Source organism: Gallus gallus, chromosome 2, assembly GCF_016699485.2.
Source record: "Gallus gallus isolate bGalGal1 chromosome 2, bGalGal1.mat.broiler.GRCg7b, whole genome shotgun sequence".
In the NCBI taxonomy this organism is placed as follows: Eukaryota; Metazoa; Chordata; class Aves; order Galliformes; family Phasianidae; genus Gallus; species Gallus gallus.
In genome coordinates, this window is record NC_052533.1 from 90,244,219 (window position 1) to 90,265,819 (window position 21,601).

Consider the following 21,601-nt stretch of genomic DNA (forward strand, 5'->3'; position numbering starts at 1 on the left):
GCAAGTGGTGTTTAACAGGCTAGTAGATAAAAAGAGATAAAAATAGATTAAAGGTTTGCAGGATATCAGCAATGCTAAAGGTGAATACACTCTGCCTGTTCCACCCTGTTCGCATCTTTATGCAATGGAGGTTGCAAAACAAACATAGACATAGTTGAACTACTGCCCTACAGCTCTACCACTGTACAATATTTCCTACTGCCAACGTCAAGGACGTATGATGGGTTAAACAAAACACAACCTAGGAAGGAATTTGCAGACAGTAAAATTCAAATAGCCCACATTAACTTTAGGAATCATTACCAATGGACATGTGACAGGCTGCTTCTAGGCAACAGAAAAAGGAACCAAAACATCCACATACAGGTGGGTACACAGCTTTCTTCTGTCACATAATCAATATCTGCAACCTTCCTTTTGCAATATTATGTAAAACCATATATTGGTGTGTTCCATTCCTATTCGTTAGATCTTCACAATTCTTTCTTAACCATTTCTTAACCATTTAAAAATGATGAAGGAATGCTACCCATGAAAATACTGAAGCCAAATTTCACTAAAATAAAAATGATGAGTAAAAACCATTGAAATGTAAAGCTGTTATCATACACAGCTGTTACCTGTAAAATATCTCTGTTGAGTCCCACAGCAATGTTGAGTTGTTGACCAGGTTGCTGAGGCTGGTTATTTTCTACAGCACCTGGTTCTGATAACTCAAGGAGCTGTTGGATGACATCAGTTACAGCCTGTTGTCCCTGATTAGCAGTAGCTGAAGACACCTGGTTTTCTGTCTGCTGAAGAAGCGGAGACCGGAAATGTGTGGCCTGAAACGTACAGTAGTACATTTTTAAAGGAAGATGAAAATATACATAAACAGTACCTGTTGGGCTCCTTATCAACATACATAAATTTCAGCTTCTTCCTTGATTATGCAATAACAACGAACCTTCAACCAGTTTACAGAACCCAGACATCAACTTCTGAATTCCACACGTACATCACAAGAAACAGATACACAGTGCTGCTGTGGGTGTCTTTTCATAATTCAGATTCTACCAAAACAAGTCCTTTCAACAAGTAATCTTCTATTAGCAGACTTTTTGTATGGTATCATTAGTATTGTTACACTGAAACACTTCAGACCAACCAAACCACAAACTTGTATTCCTTCAGCTTTCAACCTTCTAAATCTCCTAGCTTTAAGTGGATCTGTTCACATTTTGAAAGTTCAAATACACAGAGCCATATCAAAATAATCAAAAATCTTAGTCTTCAAATCAAATGTATTCAGCTCTGAGAAGATCACTGTATCTTAAGTCACCTTAGTAACAAACAGATAGAAAAGAGAGACAGAAGAAATCTGTAGTTTCTTTAAAAAACACAAATAAAGGCTTACTGTTCCTCTCATTTATTCCTCTTTCCTGTAAGAAATAGACTGCAAGAGCACAGTGTTATTGAAACAACTGCTTTTAATCATTTTACTGCAAAAGAGATGTATTTATGTATCAACAGGCACTGTAATTCTGCTTCTCTATCACACACCAGATATCTGCTTCTAACATTCACTTCCCTACCTGCAAAATAATCACTTCCAGGCACAAACGTATATATAAAATACTATATTCTTCCGGATCATTTCTGACAAGAAATGAATCTCAGGCTTTCTGCACACTGTATCTCTTTCAGTCAGAAAACTCCCCAGAGATTTTCCTTATATTGATGTATTTCACTGGACAGTTAAAATTACACTGTCACCATATTTGAGGATGAACGATGAAAAATTAGCTTTATACCTGTTATGTCCTGAGTATGTCATGAAGTGTTTTTAATGTTTTTGCACAAGAGAATATAAAGCACAGCCGTATCTCATTACTCTTGCAAGCACACAACAGAACGGCACTTGCTTTTTTATTGTTTTTACCATTAGTTTGTCTTTTTCACCTCGCTAGTGAGAAGGATGAAAAGATGGAGTCTTTTCAGATTCCTACTTAACAAAAGTCCAATCAACATTTTGGTATCTATTTTACAGAAATAAAATACATCATGTGCCATTTTCACTGAAACAACACTAAAGCAAAGCGTGTAACAGCTCCTTATAGAAACCACTTTTCTCCCCAACACAGGGAAGCTCTTTAATACAGTGAGAAGCTGAGACTAAAAGATCTGTAAAATCTGCCAGGCCTCTAACAAGAGAAATAAAAGCATTAAAATAAGGAACTGCTTAACATCATCTTGAAAATTACAGCATTACGTATCTTCAGCCAGTTTGTCCACATATTATATAGCACTTTAAATGCAGTCTCATGAAGGTAATCTTTTTTGAAAAATAATGTGCACGCATATGAAGTTTGTTATTAATCTTAAGTTAGCTTCTTCATTATGAAGAGTTTCAGAGGTCTCTTTCTAGGTCCCCCTCAGAATACTTAAATGTCTGAGTATCAAACAGTACAAAGAACAAAGTATCATGTTATTACTCTGTGATTCCACATTTCTTCAGTTAGAATAATGAACCTTGTGATCACACTTGGGCTGTCTGACCTGCTGTGTAAGACAGAGCGCACTGCTCTGAGTCAATTACTTCCCTAAGGAGATGAACTCTAAGAAAAACTACCGTAATTTCTATAATCAAATCATGCACTGCAGCAGCTTTCTCCATTGCTATCAAACTTCAGGAAGTTACTTCAACAGTACATCACCCACACTACACTCCATACATTAAGTGTTAATTTGTTTAGCTTAGGCCCTCAATTTCTTTTTCTTTCTCTTTTAATAAAAAAGTATTCTGGGAATTCTGATTGCTCTTGTATCTTTGAATACAGTTCACAAAGAGTGGACACTACAAACAGACATGATGAAAGCAAGAATTGTCAGAAAGGAATAAAGACTGCTGATAAATTTTTCAATTTGCCTTAAGCAAAGACTTTTCCTAATCTTTGCAGGCAAGGAAAACTTCAACTTTAGCTGCCGTATTATTTATTACCTATTCGATCCCTATTTTAATGGGATTTGATGTCCTCTGAATATGGCCTACTTTCTTTTTCTACACTGTGTGATTTTATTCTTGTAGCAGAACACATATTGCTTGTTTGTACCCTAACTCACCAACTAATCCACATGAGCCTGTATCACTGATTTGTCCTCTTTATCAACTACCTCAACTTCCATATCATACTGATCAATGATGATTTTATATTTTCTTCCAGGTTGCTGATAAAATATTAACTTGTGTAGTGAAAATTATGAAATCCCAAGGGACTCGATCAGAAACACAGTAACTCCCTGTAAACCCTATTAACATTTTTCAGAAAGTTTTAATTCCTTGTGGTGCACAGCATTAAATATGATGTACCATTCCATTTGAAAGTGGAAAACATTTTTGCTTTTTATACACTTCAGTACAAGAAGGAAAAGACGACTCATTAAGGGTGCAATAAGAAATCTAGCTCTACTTCAAAAGGAAAAAAAAAGATGCTACAGACAAGAAAAGCACTTATACTTTTTTTTTTTTTAAACCATCTATGATATATCACACAGTACCATGGAAGAATCAGAGCATACATCCTAGGCCAACAAATCAACAGGAACCGTACATAAACAAGCAAGTTGTATATCTGACAGCATGGAACAAACACGTTTTACACTGAAGGACATTAAAGGAGAAATACTTGAACATATAAAGCAAAAATGCTGTTGATTCATCTTCGTTTAGAAGTTTATTAGTTTTAGGTGATGTCATATGCTCCTTTTCCTCAAAATTCCTGTAAGTGTTACAATTTATCATCACTTTTTTTAAAAATAGAAGGTACCCTAGCAAGGGGAAAGAGAATTCAAGGTTATTCTCGGCTGAACAGAAGCCAGGCTTTTCCCTCCCTGGTTTACTAGAATTACTACACAAGTTGAAGCTGATTCTGCAAAATTGGATACAAACTACATGCTGGCCCAGTAGCTACTAAGGCATGCTCTTGAGAAGATGCAGGCTTGGAAGACCCTAAGGCTAAGAATGAAATTGGAGCCAGCACTCGCTTTCTAGGCAAGAATATGAGACAGCTCTTAGAGAAGGGAGCAGTAAGTTCCATTGCTGGCACCTGGCAAAACTGGTACCTATCAATGGGATACACAACAGTACTTGCCACCAACTAAAGTGTTCTGATCAGAATTATGAGCGTAAAACTGTGTAACAGATGTGAAAATACAATCCATATATAAGACCTGTTCAATTCCTAAATACCCAGCTGCATTGATCAGGAAGTTTGCCCTCACCTATTACCTGATGAACCTATCACAAAGGATAACTGCAAATCTTTTCTGCACCAAGAAGTTTACAAAAGTCTGTGAAAGTTCCACCTATTTTTAGTCTTGACACGGAAATACAACAAAAACTCTATACTTACGTTCTTCCACTTATTATCAACAGGTTGCAAAAGATTAGCAGGAGCTGTTGTTAAAGGCTGGGTGACAGAGTCCTACAAATAAATTTAAAGAAGTGTTTTAAGACTTTTTACAGTAAAAGAAAAAACAACAAGAACAGCTGAAATATCAGTTTCACAATTCATTTTCCCCACAATATGAGCTAGGGACAGAAAAAAGAAGACTATGAGAAAAATACAATCATACATGGAATCACTAGCGTTGCTTCATTGTTTATATACATTAAATAAACACAAATTACAGGAACTGGTATCAGTTTCACCTGAGCTATAAGCACTGATGCTTCAAAAGACAGTAACAGCCTTACAGTAAGTATATTTTGCAAGATGTACCTAAGTATGAGAATAATACAAACTCTTTGGTAGTATAGCAATTCAAGTGACTTCAACTTTTGGAATGCATATACCAAGGACAATCATTGCTCATCCTCACATCCATGTCAAGGGACGGCACGGATGAACCACAGACTTCAGAACAGGACAGGTACAATGGAGATTAGTTGTTAGAGAAGCTCTGCAAGTTGTGACCAGAATGAGGAAGACAGTTCTTATCTCAGAACACTAGTGCTACCATCTTTCTACAGCAATAAGAAAATCCATCATTAAACCGTTGCAACTTCAGATACTAAATTAAATACAAAGAGTAATACTCTTGCAAGATGCAATACATCAGTCAATTTTGTTCTACCTGTTAAGCTTACTGGCATCTCTTTCTGAAGATGAATTCTTTTACTTCTATTTTGCTTATGCTTTTGTATAGAGGTATTCCTTTTCATTGCCTTCATGCAAGCAAAGATGGGTGCATGAGGCAAAAATAATGGCAACACATTTCTGTAATATCAATATGCAATTCAAAAGCAAAATAATCGACCAAGCTAAACAAAGCAAGAAAATCACAGCTGGTCAGGAAAAGGAAACATTTGGCAGTATGAAGGAATCCTTTTCCATCCTGCTTTTAAGATTAGACTTGTGAGCACAGAGATCTACAAAAAGATGCAGAGATGAGACGTACTTGCAAGTAAATAAGACAGACTTTAATCAACCTGAAGAGACAAATAACTTCTGCCATACAGAAAAAAAAAGGCTTTATGAAATTAAAAAAAAATAGTTCTCCAAACAATACTGCTAAACATCTTGTTGTCAACAATAAAGCTGAGATTTATCTATAACTGTAATCTTCTTCTCTGAAGACTATTGCTTTTTTAAATTGAACTTCAGAGCACAGAAGTTTGAAATAAGAAACAGTGGAAGAAAAGCACGAAAGGTAAAAGTTCTCTTAAGAAAAAAGTACTCCAATGTACTGTGTATCCACCGACTTAGAAAAAATAGTCAAATGACAGTGGAAGTCACAGCAGAAGTATTTTCTGGATTATAGCTTTTTCTTATATTCCAGCAAGAAAAGAAAAACATTCACTTTCTCTGAAAAAAATTAAGCTAAGTTTAGAATTGTATCAACAATTAACTTCTGGAAATCAGTTAACATTTACATATAATTTGGAAAGCCTAGCTTTCATTGTTCTAGAAAAGCCTTCTAATTAGTTTTGTTACATAGAGGGGGACCTCTCCTTCCCACACAACCTTCAAGTACGAGAGCTAAACTTTAATTAGATGTAGAATAAAATTGTTACATTTTCATCTAAATCCTCAAATTATAAATCCTGGTGTGCCAATACACAAATTAATTTTTCTAAAATGGCAAAACTTTCAAAGAGCAGAAGACATAAGAGAGGCCAAAACTAAAAAGAACCGTAACCATGTGAAGAATTACTGGTTAAAACACAGACCTACTTAAATGCTTAAGGGGATTTTTGGGATGTATCAAGTGAAGCTTACCGCTGCAACATGAGATACATCTGTTGAAGAGCTTGCAGAATTCTGTGGACCACCCATGTGCATCTTGCTGATATGCGTATTTAAACTACCCAAGCTTTTGAAGACACAGCTACATTCTGTACAGTTGTACGTAGGGCCATTCTTCACCTTCAGGAAAAGAAAAAAGTTTAAGTACATTTGTACATTAAGTACAAATCTACCTAATTTTTTAATCATTATTTATCCAACTAACATACACACAATGCCATTATAAGACACAATATTTTATTTCTCCAATTTACTGATATTCTATTATAGAATCAGTTTGGTATCCCCCTGCTACTCGGTTAACAGTAATCTCACTGCATTACTCACCTCCCATTACTGCTTCTCAATGTTTAAAAGCACCAGAGAGGAAAACAAATGTCATCTGATATATGAGGCTTCAAGATTTCTTTTTCCTTACTATTTGCTACTATTACACACTTGGAAACAAAACCAAAATGCAACTTTATCAAATAAGATGTGCTTGAAAAATGTAACAACATACAAAATACAAACTAAAGTTAGTGAAAACAAAGAATAAAAGGAAAGTAATTCATCTTCTCTTTATTTCTTTTTTTCTTTTTCCTTAATCTTTTGTAAAAGCATCTGATAAATTTTCAAGAATAAAGCCTGTTTTCCAGGTTGTAGTAAAAAGAAGCTAAGATAGATAGGGCCAAATGGCCATGAGGACTACATGGAAAAGAATTGGTGATGAGCATAGAAGTGTAATGTACAGCTAGAACCAAGAATGTGATTGGCAGCAATTTGGTTGGGATCTCCAGGGAAAGGGGTTGAAGGGACACATGAGGTCATTGAGGCAATTAAATTTGCAGTTTCTCACCATCCTCACTTCCTGCTCCTCCTCAGCCTGTCACACAGCAGTAAGATATAGTGCAGTATATGCAATATTGTAAGACAACAAAGTCTTCAAATGAAAATGTGCTGTGTGGCTTGTTATGCAACATGGAAATCCATATTTTCTGATATTAAGCTTTAACAGGTAACTCAACATTTCAGGAAGAGGTACCAACTAATAAAATACAGTTAAGACCAACCAATGATAGACAAGTAGAAATCAACCTGCTTCATAATTCACCTGGAACAATTTTTTGTGACTGTTTCAGGATCAAAAGAAGAATTAATACAGTTCTGCATGCAGTCCTGAAGGAAATACAGTGACAGCAAGAAAGAAAAGTAAATGTAAAAATAAGCAGTCAACAATCCAAAGCAGTAACTACAATGTAGGCTCAGCATCACACAACACTGCATGAGATGTGGTAGAGACGCAGCATTTATGACATAATGGAGACAGAAGTGAAAAATATATTAGACTGGATCCCCAACAACTCCGTAATAATAAAAAAAAAAAACCCTGCAAATTATGAAATTAATATCGATGCAGTTTTTTCACACAGCAACAGCTATCAAATGCACAGAGCTGTCAATAATGCAGCCTAGCCACAGAGGCCTGTATGAAGTGTAAAAATATGATTTAATATAATTAAGCATAATACAAGACACTGAGACGTTATATGAAGGACTGTACCCTAAAAATAAGAAACTATCACATTAAAAGAGCCTTAGTAAAAAGTTCAATAAATAATATCTATCACCAATGAAAATTGGAAGATGTGAATGTACATGTCATACAGAGTTAGGAGAAAGAAAACAAAGATGATATTCTACATGCAGCAAAAAGAAAAACAGCTGCCTCTACCTATTTATACCTCCCAAATCAAAGCTAGGTCTCTTTTTATGAGTACTGCCATCTACGAAATGCTGAAATCAGAAAGATAATTACTGAAAAAGGTTGCTCAGTCAACATTGCTCAGAAGACTACCTTACAATATTACAGCAGTGCCTCTGGTATCTTAAAATTTGTCTGTCACAAAGAAAAAATATCAGCATAAAGAGGTCAATGATTTTTGTGGCTTTAAAAAAAAGTCTTATTTTGCAACTTTCTTCTTCCTGCAAAGGAAAAGCTTCTGAACAGGGCTGTAAGATATACTCTTCAAAGACAAATATCAACTGCTTTATGTTGGAGTTATCAGGTTGCTGTTGGGCCTGAAATTACTCAACATTTTCTACTTTGCTGTTTATGGCTCACTTTGATCTGATTCTAGCCTTCAATCTCCTGAAACTGCCACAAATGACATTTTTAGCTATTAAAAAAAAAAAAATCACAATCATGTTTTCATCTTTGAATGTACTGAAAAAGCAATTGTAAACGGGGGCTTTGCTACTTATCCTAAGTATCTGTTTATGCAGATTAAGCTATTCTAGGAAAGCTGAATTTGCAGGTAAAACCAACAAACCAATAGCTATACTACAAGAGAAAATCTACATTGGCTGCAGAAAGCACCAGTACGCACAGGAATAGCAAATAGGACATTTTAAATACTGAAAACAAAAGGTTAAACACCAATAAGCAGTATATTAGCACCAACCACCTTATGAATAATTGTATTTACCTCTGAATGAACTCTCTGTATGTGTGATTGAAGATTGCCTTTCTGAGAAAAGGCAGCAGGACAAAAGGCACAGGCATGGGGTTTTTCACCAGTGTGCTTGATCATATGGGTCTGCAACGCCCCCTTCTGGTTAAAGGCTTTTCCACATTCACTACATTTAAACGGTCTTTCACCTAAAGGAAAAAAAAAAGGATAAGGGGATTTCAACATGTGCTAGCAGTTTCCTGTACGTATAATGAAATTCTATAAGCTAAAATAAAGTACTGCATACAGACACAGGCATGTACATAAATACAGATTTAAAACAGAAACACATTATTAGGTGATACTTTTGTGAAGATCGTTCAGAACAGCTTCCCTTCGTTCAGAAAGCTGCTATGCAAACACACTGGAGAAAGGAAGGAAATGTGAAAAGACAAAAAGCCTGGCCATAAAAAAATTATTACAAGAACACTGAGAAACATGTATAGCCTCCACCCTCAATGAGTATTAACAGTTACTCAATTCTTTGCAACTATCTATCCCAAAAGAATGAAGTCAAATGTTATTATTTAAGATACTGTATAGCCTTACTCAAAAAATAAAATCCTTGAATGTTCTCTTTCAGTATTTCGTATTAGTACTGAACATGAGAGAAAATCCTAGGCAATGATGTTTGGAGAATCTGTTGCTATTCCCTGATGTTAAGTGTTCTCAATGTTGTACATACTTACAGTTATTTCCACACTGATTAAACATAAAAAAAAACTCTCCAGAAATCTTAACTGATGAAATGTGATGGAACTACATTAACACATTACAAAGCAGTTATAAACTGACATTAAGCACAAAATCCAGTACCTTGCAAGCTTGTGTCTCAATTGACTCCTGGAAATCTCCACTGTAAATTCAGCATCATTTTTTTTATTATTATTATTTTAATGAAACAGTTTAACAGTGATAACTCCAAGACCCTGAAAAAATTTGTTACTTTGCTTTTGCATACTTCTATAGCAAAATCACTACAGCCATGCTAACTCTGGCTAAAGGATGTGAGTAATACCACGTGATAAATATCAGACACAAATAATTTAAATGAATATTTTATATTACTTCTAATTATGTCGATAGCCATAATTTAGTCTAGTTTAAGAAGATTAATTCTTAATTAATCTCATTGGCAGAAAAAGCCAGTTGTTTTCTGGAGCAGGTTACAAGAATACCACAGTATCACATCTTAAGGAATGTACATTTTCTGTTCTGTTGCCTTTGAGTTTAGAAGATTTTTTCAAGTCTATGTGTTTTAGTACAGCATTTTTAACATAGATTAAAATACTGAAGATGTAGAAGCCTCAAATACTGGGTATAAGCTAAAAAGTAATGCAATTATGACACCAGTGTATGCACTGCAATAGCACCACAGGCATGCTCTTTCCAGAATTAAAGGAATATGTATTCTAAACTCGGAAATATTTTGTAGTACCTCAAGTAACTGAATGCCAGACAGACTGTGAATGTAAGCATTAATATACTTCCAATTAAATTGGTATTTCCTAGCTGCCTGAAACTTACAGTGACCCACTGTCACTTAAGTACTAATACCACAGTTCCAGGTACACTTCCTCCTGAACTTCTGCATTATTTTCTACTGCACACTTTTAGTTATTAATATTGTTTAAGGGTTAAACAAATATACATATTTATTACAGTAATTTAGCCGAAAACCCTACGATTCATTCCACAAAAGTAAACAGTCACCTTCTTTTCTTCAATTACCAAAACTGAAGTCTAAGCTTACCACCTCCTAAGCTCACTTTGGGCATCCTGAACACAGCAGCTGCAGTAAGTTCGGAAAACATAGAGCAGTAACTTTAAATACATCGATTAAAAAAAACAAAACACCAAGGCCACTATGTTAGTATCATTCACTCTCATAAATTTCTACTGTTTTTGTGATGGTAACTTTCAGAATCTGTTTGCAATTTAAGATCTAAATTAGAGTAGTAGACTAGCCTTGATCTAGGGGCTCAAATTTTATGGCCTACTGAAACTTTAAGTACCAAAGCTGGTATGCTGTAAAAAAAAAAAGAGTACTATGAAGTACTTAAATTTTTCATAATAACAAGCCAAACATATTAATAGTACACCGCATCCCCACACAGAGAAAAGTATTCGGCATCTCACAGGTTAATGAAATTTTGTGAAATAATCATTTCTACAGTCTTACCTGTATGTATTCTAACGTGCCGAGTTAACTGACTTGGTTTCTGGAACGTCTTTCCACAGTGAGGACAGGAATAGGTGAACCCACTTCTGTCAATATTTCTGTTATAAGATCTGGTATTTGATACCCTGTCATTAAAAAAATAAAAAAAAGCTTAACATTAAAGTATTATTTTGATGGAACTCATTTTACAGCATAATTTTTTTTTAAACAAACTTGAAAACTGATGACAATATATAGCATCAGCCATACCTGCAAAAATAAAATCTTTAATAATACTTAATGACTGATGGAAAGTACTTGGAGTACTTTTCTAGGCCTACCTAGACAATACAAATAATTTTACAGTTATTTCAGCAATAAAATTGATGGATTTTACAGGTTCTCTACAGAATTTCATTGTAAATTCAGCTAGAATGGCTTCACAACTACGGTTTCTGTAGGAACTTTCAAACACTGCAAGCTCATTTCTATTTCTTGCACACAGCAAAATCTTTGTTCTTGACTGCATACGAGTGTCTTATGAACCACAGCAGAAACACTGTTGCTTAAGTCTAACAAGAACAGGTTAAGAATTTAATATCCCAAGTATGCATCGTGACCTCAACAGTCACAGTAACAGACACACAGACATGTAATTGATCTCTGTACAAATCAAACTGATCAGCAATGTAGAAAAATAACTGATTTTACCAAGGGGGGAAAAGAAGTCAGAAACCCAGGTGACCTTAAAGACCATTAGAGCAACTCAATGGAAACAAGAAGGCAGTAAGCAAACCAACGTGACATCTACAGCACTCCACAATTTCTGTAATGTCTGAGAATTTACATCTGTATGGTAATTCAGCTTGGCAGTTCTGCTCAAAGGTAACCAAAATTACAGATTTAAATACCCAGTGTCTTCCTAAAAACCAGAGAAATAAGAATTAGCTAATATGGTTGAGATGTGCAAAAATATACAAGTACCTTGAAGCACAAGCTGGTATAGCACCATGAAAAACAGCAGGGAAGTAACAGTCTGGGCAGGAGGAAATCTACACTTCTCAAATGATGCATTTTTCTACTCTAAGAGAATATGGTGTCGATTTAAGAGGCAGTACATTTTCTTCTCTAGTTACTTGAAATTTTACATGCATTTTAAAACTTTTTTTTTTCTTTTTAATATTCTTGCAGAACAAGTAGAGTCTGGGCAAAATTGTTATTAATGCATGTTAACTGTATCTGCTAAAATTTACTGAGGTATTCAGATTAAAATTTGCTGAAGACTTGAAGAGCAGTAGAGACAGTACACCTCCGTCACTAGAGGTGTTCAAGGCCAGGTTGGATGGAGCCCTGGGCAGCCCGGTCTAGTATTAAATGGGGAGGTTGACAGCCCTGCTTGCAGCAGGGGGGTGGAGCTTCATGATCTTTGATGCCCCTTCCAACCCAAGACATGATTTTACGAGGAGGACAGATTTTAGAAACCATCCTTCTTTCCAGCTCAGGATGATAGATGTACACCAACCTGACACACTCTTTGAGGAGAAATTACATCTGTTTAAACTATAGCTGCAGTATTTTAATAAGGAAATACAACACACACCTCTAACTTGGAGACAGCTGAAGGGATAATCCTTCAAGTTCATGTCATCTTTTAAAATATCTCAGCATTTACAGGTATATTGATAATTCTAAATTATGACTTTGTAATAGTTTCTATTCAAATATTTCAGAGACAGAACAGATACCTCTAAGCAAGGGGAACTACATTCAATTTTCTGGAAAGAAAAAATTAAACTTATGAAAAGCCTTGCTTCCATAACTCCAAAAAAAAAAATCCTTGAAGCTTAGTTTATAATGAAAAGCAGGAATTAAATAGTAGAATTTTTACCAACATATGTAGGTCCTTAAACCTTGAATAAATATTATTATACTGTATACTGTTGGGCTAATTAGATGAAACATTAACTTTTCATACTTTCTCTGAACAATACGAGAGGATTGAGTCAAAGGAAAATTGAGAATTTCTACTGAGGAATGGAAGATCAGAGCTATGTTAGCTTCTCGAGGTAGCTCCTGCAACTGGCTAGACTGGCTCACATACTCAACTTGCTTTGGAACTGCTGGTAAAAGGACAGTAAATAACTACCGTAGACAATAATTTCTTGAACACAAATGCAATGTTTCCACACCTGAATTGTGAAATAAAGCAGGCCTCATAAAAGTAGGCTCTAAATTAAAAGAAATTATGTTCAAAAAAATGAAGATAAACAAATGTTGATGGAGCTCTGCTTTCCTGCAAGACCAGAGGACTTACTCTTAAAGAAACAATCTGAATGAAAATACCAGAAATAACCCCTTCCTGTTTTGCCATTAACCACTCTGTCAAAATTTATGCCGTTATCAATTTTTCCCTCCCCATCAAGCAAAACTTTTCATCTTCAGCATTTTGAAAAGCAAATTAAAACTGCTCTTAAATCTCCTTTACATTGAAACACAGGTGTCATTATAATCACTCATCTATTTTTTTAATTATCCTAACTTATAAAGGAGCCATCCACAATGAGAACTTGCTTCTTGACTCATATTACATACTTATGTGACTCAGTACAAACACAGCAACCCCATACTTCAAACTCTCAATTTACAGTTTGCAAAAAAGAAACTGCAATTCTTTTTTAAACCCCTCTGGAACATAACTAGTAAGGCAGCTTTTGCAGGTTGAGAGGTCTATAAGCAGAATAGGACGTCTGACATCTCTTACTTTGTTGTTTAGATGATTCCTTATAAAAATCTTAGGCTTTCTTAATACGTAGTTTATATATAAAACTATCTATAAACTTTCTTCATACAATTTAGTATAAACTAAACCAATAGAAATGTTTCTTTCAACTAACTTAATTTTCACCTTCCTAACATGGAATCAACTTAGACTGCTGAAAGAAGTTATAGAACAAGTATCTACCTAAAGTAAGAGCAACATTTATTAGGGCTCCTTCTTTCCTTTCATTACGTGCTTTTTCAGACTTGCAAGAAGCTCATGGAAGGTCATGATAGGAGCTAGTAGGAAAAAAGTACTAAACTGCAAGGAACAGCCTATTTCTTTGACAAGGGAAAGCATTACGATTTGCTTTATATTAAGTATAAAAAACTACAGTAACCATATAAAATTAACACAGGTTTGCTTCAGTACTGCTATTGGACTTCAAAATCACATGAACGCGCTTCAGAATGCAATCTGTATTAAAAAAAACACATCACAAACCTGTAAACTTAACCTGTATGCAGATGGAACTATGCTTAGTATGGGCCCCCAAATACAACAGCCTCCACAAATAATCACCTAGTTTAGCAAGGATTTACAAACCAATGCCATTTCAGAGCAGCATACCAAAGAAAGGAAACAACCAGCACAGGCCATGGTACTTTACTGACTGGAAATGCTACTCCTGCCTTCCTATCACCTTCAAAGTAACATCTTCTCATTTTGTTATAAAACTGTGATTGTCACCTTATTTTATAGTGAGTTTTCATATGTTCCTTCAGCTGTGAGGAAGTTTCAAATTCCTTTTTGCAAGATTTGCAGCTGTGGACCCTACTGCCTGCCAATTCTTGACGATGTTCTTCCATGTGTATGGACAGCTGACTCTGTAATGTAAATTCATCTCCACACTCTGAACAGATAAGATTCTGAAACAGATAATAGAGAGTGATTTTTAAAAAGATTCACAAATACAAGTTCTGCTCAAGCAGGTGCATGCATACCTTTAAGGACTTTGGCAGCTAGAAGCAAACACCAATAGAAGTATACAAGTGAAAAAAGTTTAAGCTATATAAATCATGAACCACTGCACACTTATGGTACTACTTATCTTCTACAAAACTCCACCTGAACTGAACTGTGCATGAGTTTGTAAGTAAGAGCAACAAGCAGTTCAGTACTGTCATCTTTACTCCCTGTTTCTTCAGCCACAAGAAGACACATATCTTTGAAGATATACACAACTTACCTCAATGCTAGAAATCTACATAAACATTTGAGGAAAAAAACCCAGCAGATTTAAAGATTTTAGACTTCTACTGGTTAAAAAGATACAGAATATCACTTACTCTTTAAAAGTAAACCCACCACAGTCACTACTGGCTTATCTTAAGCTATCCCCATAGACAAAACAACAGAAATGAGCAGGGATGCAGCAAGGAAAAGGAAGTGATAGAGAACAATCCAGAGACCATTCTCCACTGCTAGTTTAACTTCTTATACTGCTCATCCTGAAAAACTGCTGAATGACAGCCAGGACCACGTTCTGTGAACATGAACTATAACCTATAGTTCAAATTCAAGTTCCCTAAGGACAAGGCCACATGCACAATCACTGGGAAAGTCACTCTTGCAATTCTCTAAATTACTCAGAGTTCATCTCTGTTTCAGCAGAGAATTACGTTGTGTTACAAGTAGGTATTCATTAGCAACTGAAAAGCATTGATATTTTTCTAAGTCAGATTTTTAAGCTGCAGATTGATTTATTTTTTTTTTAAACTAGGAGGTATCACAATCTATACTTCTGACATCTGCACCGAATATGAAAATCAGAGTAGTTGAAGTGTAGAAATAAGCATCTTCCCCTTGTTCAATTTTCTTATTCTAATGCTTCTGGCAATCAAAAAATCATGTTCTCTCCATAAATTAAACTGCTTACAGTTATAAATATGTTAAGACCTCAAACTGCACAGTCTTCTCATTTTAACTCAGTAGTGACTGCTTAAATAAAAAGAAAATAATAGGAGTTCTCACAAAAAACTTCATGACACAATTAAGGGATTGGGAACAAGTTTCAGCAGTAATCAAAATACACTAAAAGAATACAGAAATGCTCACAAAGACTAGGAATTACCTAAAATAACATAAGCCATGAAAATGGTCTACTACATGTTGGCCTATCAATGCACATAAAATCACCAAAATCACTCCAAAATAAAAATATTTGTAAATAACTAAGACAAATCTTTAGGTAGGATTAGTTTTACTTATTGTGCATTCATCAATTAATGATCACTGATTGTATATGAATACTACTGAACATGCACAGATTCTGTAGGAGAATGCAGAAGTGGAACACGTGTTTATATCTGATATGTTCATTTCTGTTGCTACTATTAAAATAGTTTCCCCACTAAACATGCTGTGGTTCTTGTAAACGACATCATCAGTCAGTCTTCCAATCTAAATTATATAGCTGTGAGATTAAGTAAAATCACCACACATTCACCTTTTTAAAACTTAAATGATGAGATATAATGTATTACCTCTTCTTTCTCATGCAGCATTATATGAGCTTTCAGGCTGGCCACTCTGGAGAATTTCTTGTTGCACACAGGACACGTAGGATCTTCGCCATTGTGAGTACATTTATGTAGTGTCAAGTTGAATTCAACATTAAATGACATTGAACACTGGTCACATCGATGAGGCTGTTCATTAAAAACCCCAAAATAAAGAGAAAATTCAATCATCCCAAAAGTTACATATAATACGGATGACACATAACTAGAACTCAAAATTTAAAAAAAACCTTAAAACCCCCACATATAGCAGTAATAACATATAATAACCCCAGTTTAAAATATTTCCTCTTTTTCGGGTTTCACAATTGGAAATGCTAGTGCTTTGTGTTCAATAGTGCTTGGGAAAAGAAAGCCTAGGAATTAAAGCAAGCAGGGACTCAAAATTGAGACTCTTTAAGGAGAATGAAGTTAGTAGGAGAAAAAAATGAGCAAGAGACAGATAAGTTTCCCTGCTTTAAAACTGAGATATAGAATTATCCTTAAACTCGATTAATTACTCAACTGGAGAACTAAAGTGCTTAGCTTATGCTAGGATTCAGTGCTCTTCAGTTGCCATCTGCACTACCACTTTTAGGTAGAAAACCTCTTTCAGAAGCGTAGAATATAATAGCTTTAACAACACAAACTTCCAGTTTTTATGGATCAGTTTTGTAACATGGAAACTTGGATTTTAAGAAGCGTTTGGACAACACCCTCAGAAATATGATTTGGATTTTGAGTGATCCTGGGGGAGCCACAAGTTGGACTCAATGATTCTTGAGGGCGCCTTCCAACTCGGGATATTCTATGATACTGTGACTACATAAGTGGCTCTTCTTATATATTAATTAACATCATTAAGTTAAACTAAGAATTAATTTACAACTGCAACTACCTTAAACAGTACAAGAATTTTCACAAAGCAAAGCTTTGTAGAATAGAAAACAAGGAACAGAAATGAAATAAAATGCTTCAGATTATGCATGAAACCTGTGGCAAAAGCTCAATTTTAAAAGTCATCAGAATCTTAATCACATATGTTTTTTCCTCCTTCTTTCCCATATTTGATTTGGAAGCAGCTGTCGCTATGAAGTTATTCTACTGATCCATATATACATAGTAGGGTAGGTAGCCTGACATTATTGAAAACAGATACAAGAGTCTGGCTGGGTCCAGATAATCAATATAATCATTTTATTTTTATTGCTAATGTGTAGAGTCAGTTTGCAAATGCAATTAAAAGGATCCTATGTTTTCTTATCTACGTATTTTATAAATTAAACAGCTAAAAATAAAAATTACTGGACTGAGAACAATAAATGGCATGAAAGTAATTTCTTATCTCAAAGGAAATGTGCAGAGTGAAAAGAACAGCTTCATGAAACTCCCAAGTTTCTAAGAAGTAATAACTAGTGATGTAACAACAACACCTGAAAACGATATTTTTACTTTACTTGTCAGGATACCAAAGTATCAAGACACACTGATATTTCTTAAGTTTACATTTGTAATTCATGAAAGTCATACCTTGTCATTTTGCTCATGATCCCTCATATGGCGCTGGAACTGGGTCTCTTTTGGGAAAGACAGCAAACAGATCTCACACTTATGGAAGCTGGGTACTTGGTAGGGAAAATTACCGTTCTCTATATTCGGTGTCAGCACACCATCTACAAAACAAGCACGGAAACATTTTGTATGGAGCCCCAGTCCATTTACTTATAAGGCACCGTAAAAACAAGAGTTCTTTAAAGAAGAAACTATTCCAATTCCTGCAAGTTTTTGACAAGTTTGTAACTGCACTGGAACTTGAAGATCTCAGGCATAAGGGACATTGCTATCTCCATTCACACTAGATCACAGGAATACACCCATCCATGTCAATGCCAGTTCTCGAGGACACAGTCACCTTTTTCCTTGCAATTATAAACTACCTTCTGTGCTTCATAAAAACACTTCAATTTTGCAACAAAATGAAATGCTGACAAAAATACTAGGTATGAGATTAAAAACACTGACAGAGGCTACCTTTAATAACATTCTATCATGTGTTTAAAATGCAATAACAGTCAGCAGTTCTGCTTACCTGTGTTTCTGCACCTCTTCCCACCCCCAGTTCCCCCCATGTTTCCTTTCCCTCTTTCAGATCATTTGAAGTATCCTTTCTCTCTAATATCTCTGGCAACATAAAATCTTTATTGTTTACTGTTGTGAGACTGACACTGATGTTTCAAATAGCTGAGAAAGATGTAATAAAATGCAAGTCAAGTGAATTCAACAAAGAAAATTGTTTTAATAGATTCAGTCCAAACATATACAGTTTTCTTGTTCTGAATGCCCAGCATAATACAGCTTTTGATACGTAGGTTGAAAGTTTTAATATTTTCTCAGATTGAAGAAGTCAGTTCTATTTATGTTTTTCTTTTATCTCAAATATTTAACAGAAAAAAGAAAACCAACAACCAAACTGAAAACTCATAGGTTCCAAGTAACATGACTAGATTTTGCACTTGAGACCATACCATATTGCGAGGTAAGCTATCTTTATGCATGTGAAATGTTAAGGAAAAATTGGCAAGAGATCCTTTGAAGCAGTATTAATAAAACAAAAATAAAACTCAGTTGATTCATGCTGCAGCTTGAGGATGCTAAAGAGAAAAAAACTCATGGAATTCTGCTTCAAACACTGCCACAACTCGAAGTGAATCAACAACAGAATGCAACAAGATGACAAAATAAAAGAGAATGCTGATTTTATTATCTAGACGTGCAAGATATGATGCTTCCCCTTAAAGTGCCAACACCTCCTCTCTCCATGTTTGTAAGAATGAGGCATAGGAAGTAGCAACATAACTAGGAATTTACAGCATCCTGTTTACATTTCCTCTAAGAGGCATATTCATAGCGAACTTCTGCTCAGTACTATTCCCATCTCCAAGCCCTCTGCCATTCCATACATCATTTACGTGGGGAAAAAGATAAAAAAAAAAAAAAAAAAAAGCCCAGTACCTTATGCCCTGACCACCTTTTCTTCCCACTAAAATCCTAAGAAACAACTTTAGAAAGCTTGTAGTTAAGGAAGCTCTTCGTAACGTTTCAGAACAAGACAGCATCAGTGAGAAATCATAACTGAAAACCGCAGCCTGGAAACTTATGTTTCCCATTGCTGGGCTATCCAAATCACCCAATTAACTTTCACTTTGCAGAATTGGTTTTCACATCGTTCTGTTAGAGACATAATAACGTAAGTACCACAGAACTTGAGCACGCATGCTTCTACTGCATCCTTTAAAGAACTCCCTGCTGTAAATTCACAGTATATGCAGACAGTATCAGTAATTCTGGCACAACATGAAAAAAATAGAAGATGAAAATAAAAAAAAAGGAGGAGTGAAAGGAAAATTTACTCCAACACTTGGACAACATGGAAACTTAATGAAGAAAGTTTTCTTCCATGGGAAAGGGAGTAATTGTTCAACCCAATGAAGGCCCGACCTCTCTCTTAATTAACAGCTGAAAAAATTCTCCACGAACCCAAGAGATTATCATCTTTGAACACTCACTCTTGAGATCAAAGAGAGCAGACAACACACTAAAACAGTGCTGCAACAACTGAGCTAGCAGAAGCCTAACTTTCACACAACCAAAGGTACCAACTTCCCTGCGGTTTGAGTCAAAGAAAGCAACGTGTTCATACCTGTGTAGAACTAGTAACTAGATACCAAGTCAGCTACTTTCCAGGTCAGTAATATTTACACGCTGTTTTTATTAAAGTGTGTATCATATCTGCATCAAGCACAACAATAATTAGTCTACAGGCTATACATCTTCTTCAAGAATTCAAGAAAGACTTCAGTGGAACAGTATATTAATTAAAACCTGAATGTCTTGCAGCAGAATTTCATAGGGAAGAATAGAGAAACGGCCTAAACTTTGGCAAATCAGCAGCTTAGCACATCACAGCCCACACAGAAGTGCCAAGAATTTCTCAAGAGCGTGCACAAACCCAGAGCTGCCTGGAAGCCTTTCCACCTCCCCAGAGGCCCTCAGGCTCCCATGAGAGAGAAGGAACGCACTTAGAAAATTCACTGCTTACATGGGTAACATCTTACGCGTTTCTCTTTCAAAGGAAACCTTTATAAATCTTTGCAAAGCCAAATCTTACAATCTTATATCATTCATAGCGCCTCAAAGAGCAAAAGGAAGAATCCTGGGGAATCAGGACTGGGCCTGAGACTCAGTGATTGGACTGAATGATATACTTGGAGGCTGCTCGGCAGAGGGCTCCTACTGCAGAAATGCATCATAAAGCCTCAGGGATAAGGTGCAGCAAACAAATTCAGGTTAGATTCCAGAAATCTCTGCTACTGAAGATGAGCTTAATGTTGCTCTAAGTAGTTACAGACAGTATAAGCAGAAAAACAGTCCCATTTGGACTTAAGAGAACTTTGAAACTTCAATTGTTTCACTTCTATCCAAAGATAGGACTGAGATCTAATGCAGATTAGAATTAGAACACACTCATTTCTTCCTTATCACTCTACTTGAAATAGCTTAAGGGAAAGATTAAATTATTATAATCTTTTTGCCACTTATATTTTCACTAAAATCAATTTTGTTCTCTATAGCCAACCAAACATAGGCTATTTCTAAGAGTCACATAGCTCCTTTCTATTAAAGACACAGGTCGTGACTTTTTATTTCATTCGTCTATAGACTCCAGGTGTGGCTTGGGGATGTTGTCATTTAGATATGAAAATGAAGTAACAGCTTGACAACTTTTTGTGCGAAGAATTAATAACAAGATAAAGACAGTATTCACACTGGTATCTCATTCTTGCAGCAAGTCAAAGTATTAACCTGCATTACCATATTTCTGGGAAATCATCAGTAAACCCAGGTGTGTTATCACCATTACTTACTTTAAAGCAATGCTTTTAAATGCATCATGGGCCATGAAACAAGCCCAACGCTGAAAACTACTGAACCAAATTTAAAGGTTTGTAGCTTTGAAGACCCCAACAATGATGATGATGTTAATTTGGCGAGTCAGCAATAGCATACAGATAGAGCTCCCTGCTTACCAAAGGGGAAAAAAAATACAAACACTGATGCAGATGATAAAGCATCCGATGGTCACAATTAGCAGCTCTATCATAAATACTCAATATGGTGCCTAAGCTCCCAGAAAAAAGTAAATATTGGGTAGACAGATTAAGCCATCTGTTTGTCTTAGATATACTCTGTCCAGATGACAGCAAAATTCTGCTGTGTGCTAACAAAGATACAAGAACGTTATTCAACTCAACAAAGAACTAAGTTTGAATTTTTTGAATATA

The 21,601-nt window shown here is 35.5% G+C and overlaps 1 protein-coding gene across 9 annotated transcripts in view; it reads right to left on the bottom strand.

Moving 5' to 3' along the window:
- The window catches only part of ZNF236 (zinc finger protein 236), an 81,382-nt gene that overhangs the window by 42,745 nt on the left and 17,036 nt on the right, over window positions 1-21,601 (bottom strand). For all 9 annotated transcript variants that reach the window (XR_005857958.2, XM_040696565.1, XM_040696566.2 and 6 more), the window contains 8 exons: window positions 17,790-17,932; window positions 16,245-16,409; window positions 14,449-14,627; window positions 10,962-11,086; window positions 8,756-8,928; window positions 6,261-6,407; window positions 4,392-4,463; window positions 621-824 (listed from right to left, as the gene is read on the bottom strand). Coding sequence is in view for 8 of the 9 variants with exons in the window: in XM_040696565.1 (XP_040552499.1) it covers window positions 621-824; window positions 4,392-4,463; window positions 6,261-6,407; window positions 8,756-8,928; window positions 10,962-11,086; window positions 14,449-14,627; window positions 16,245-16,409; window positions 17,790-17,932 (1,208 nt within the window). In the remaining variant the exon portion in view is untranslated. The remainder of the gene's footprint in view (window positions 1-620; window positions 825-4,391; window positions 4,464-6,260; window positions 6,408-8,755; window positions 8,929-10,961; window positions 11,087-14,448; window positions 14,628-16,244; window positions 16,410-17,789; window positions 17,933-21,601) is intronic.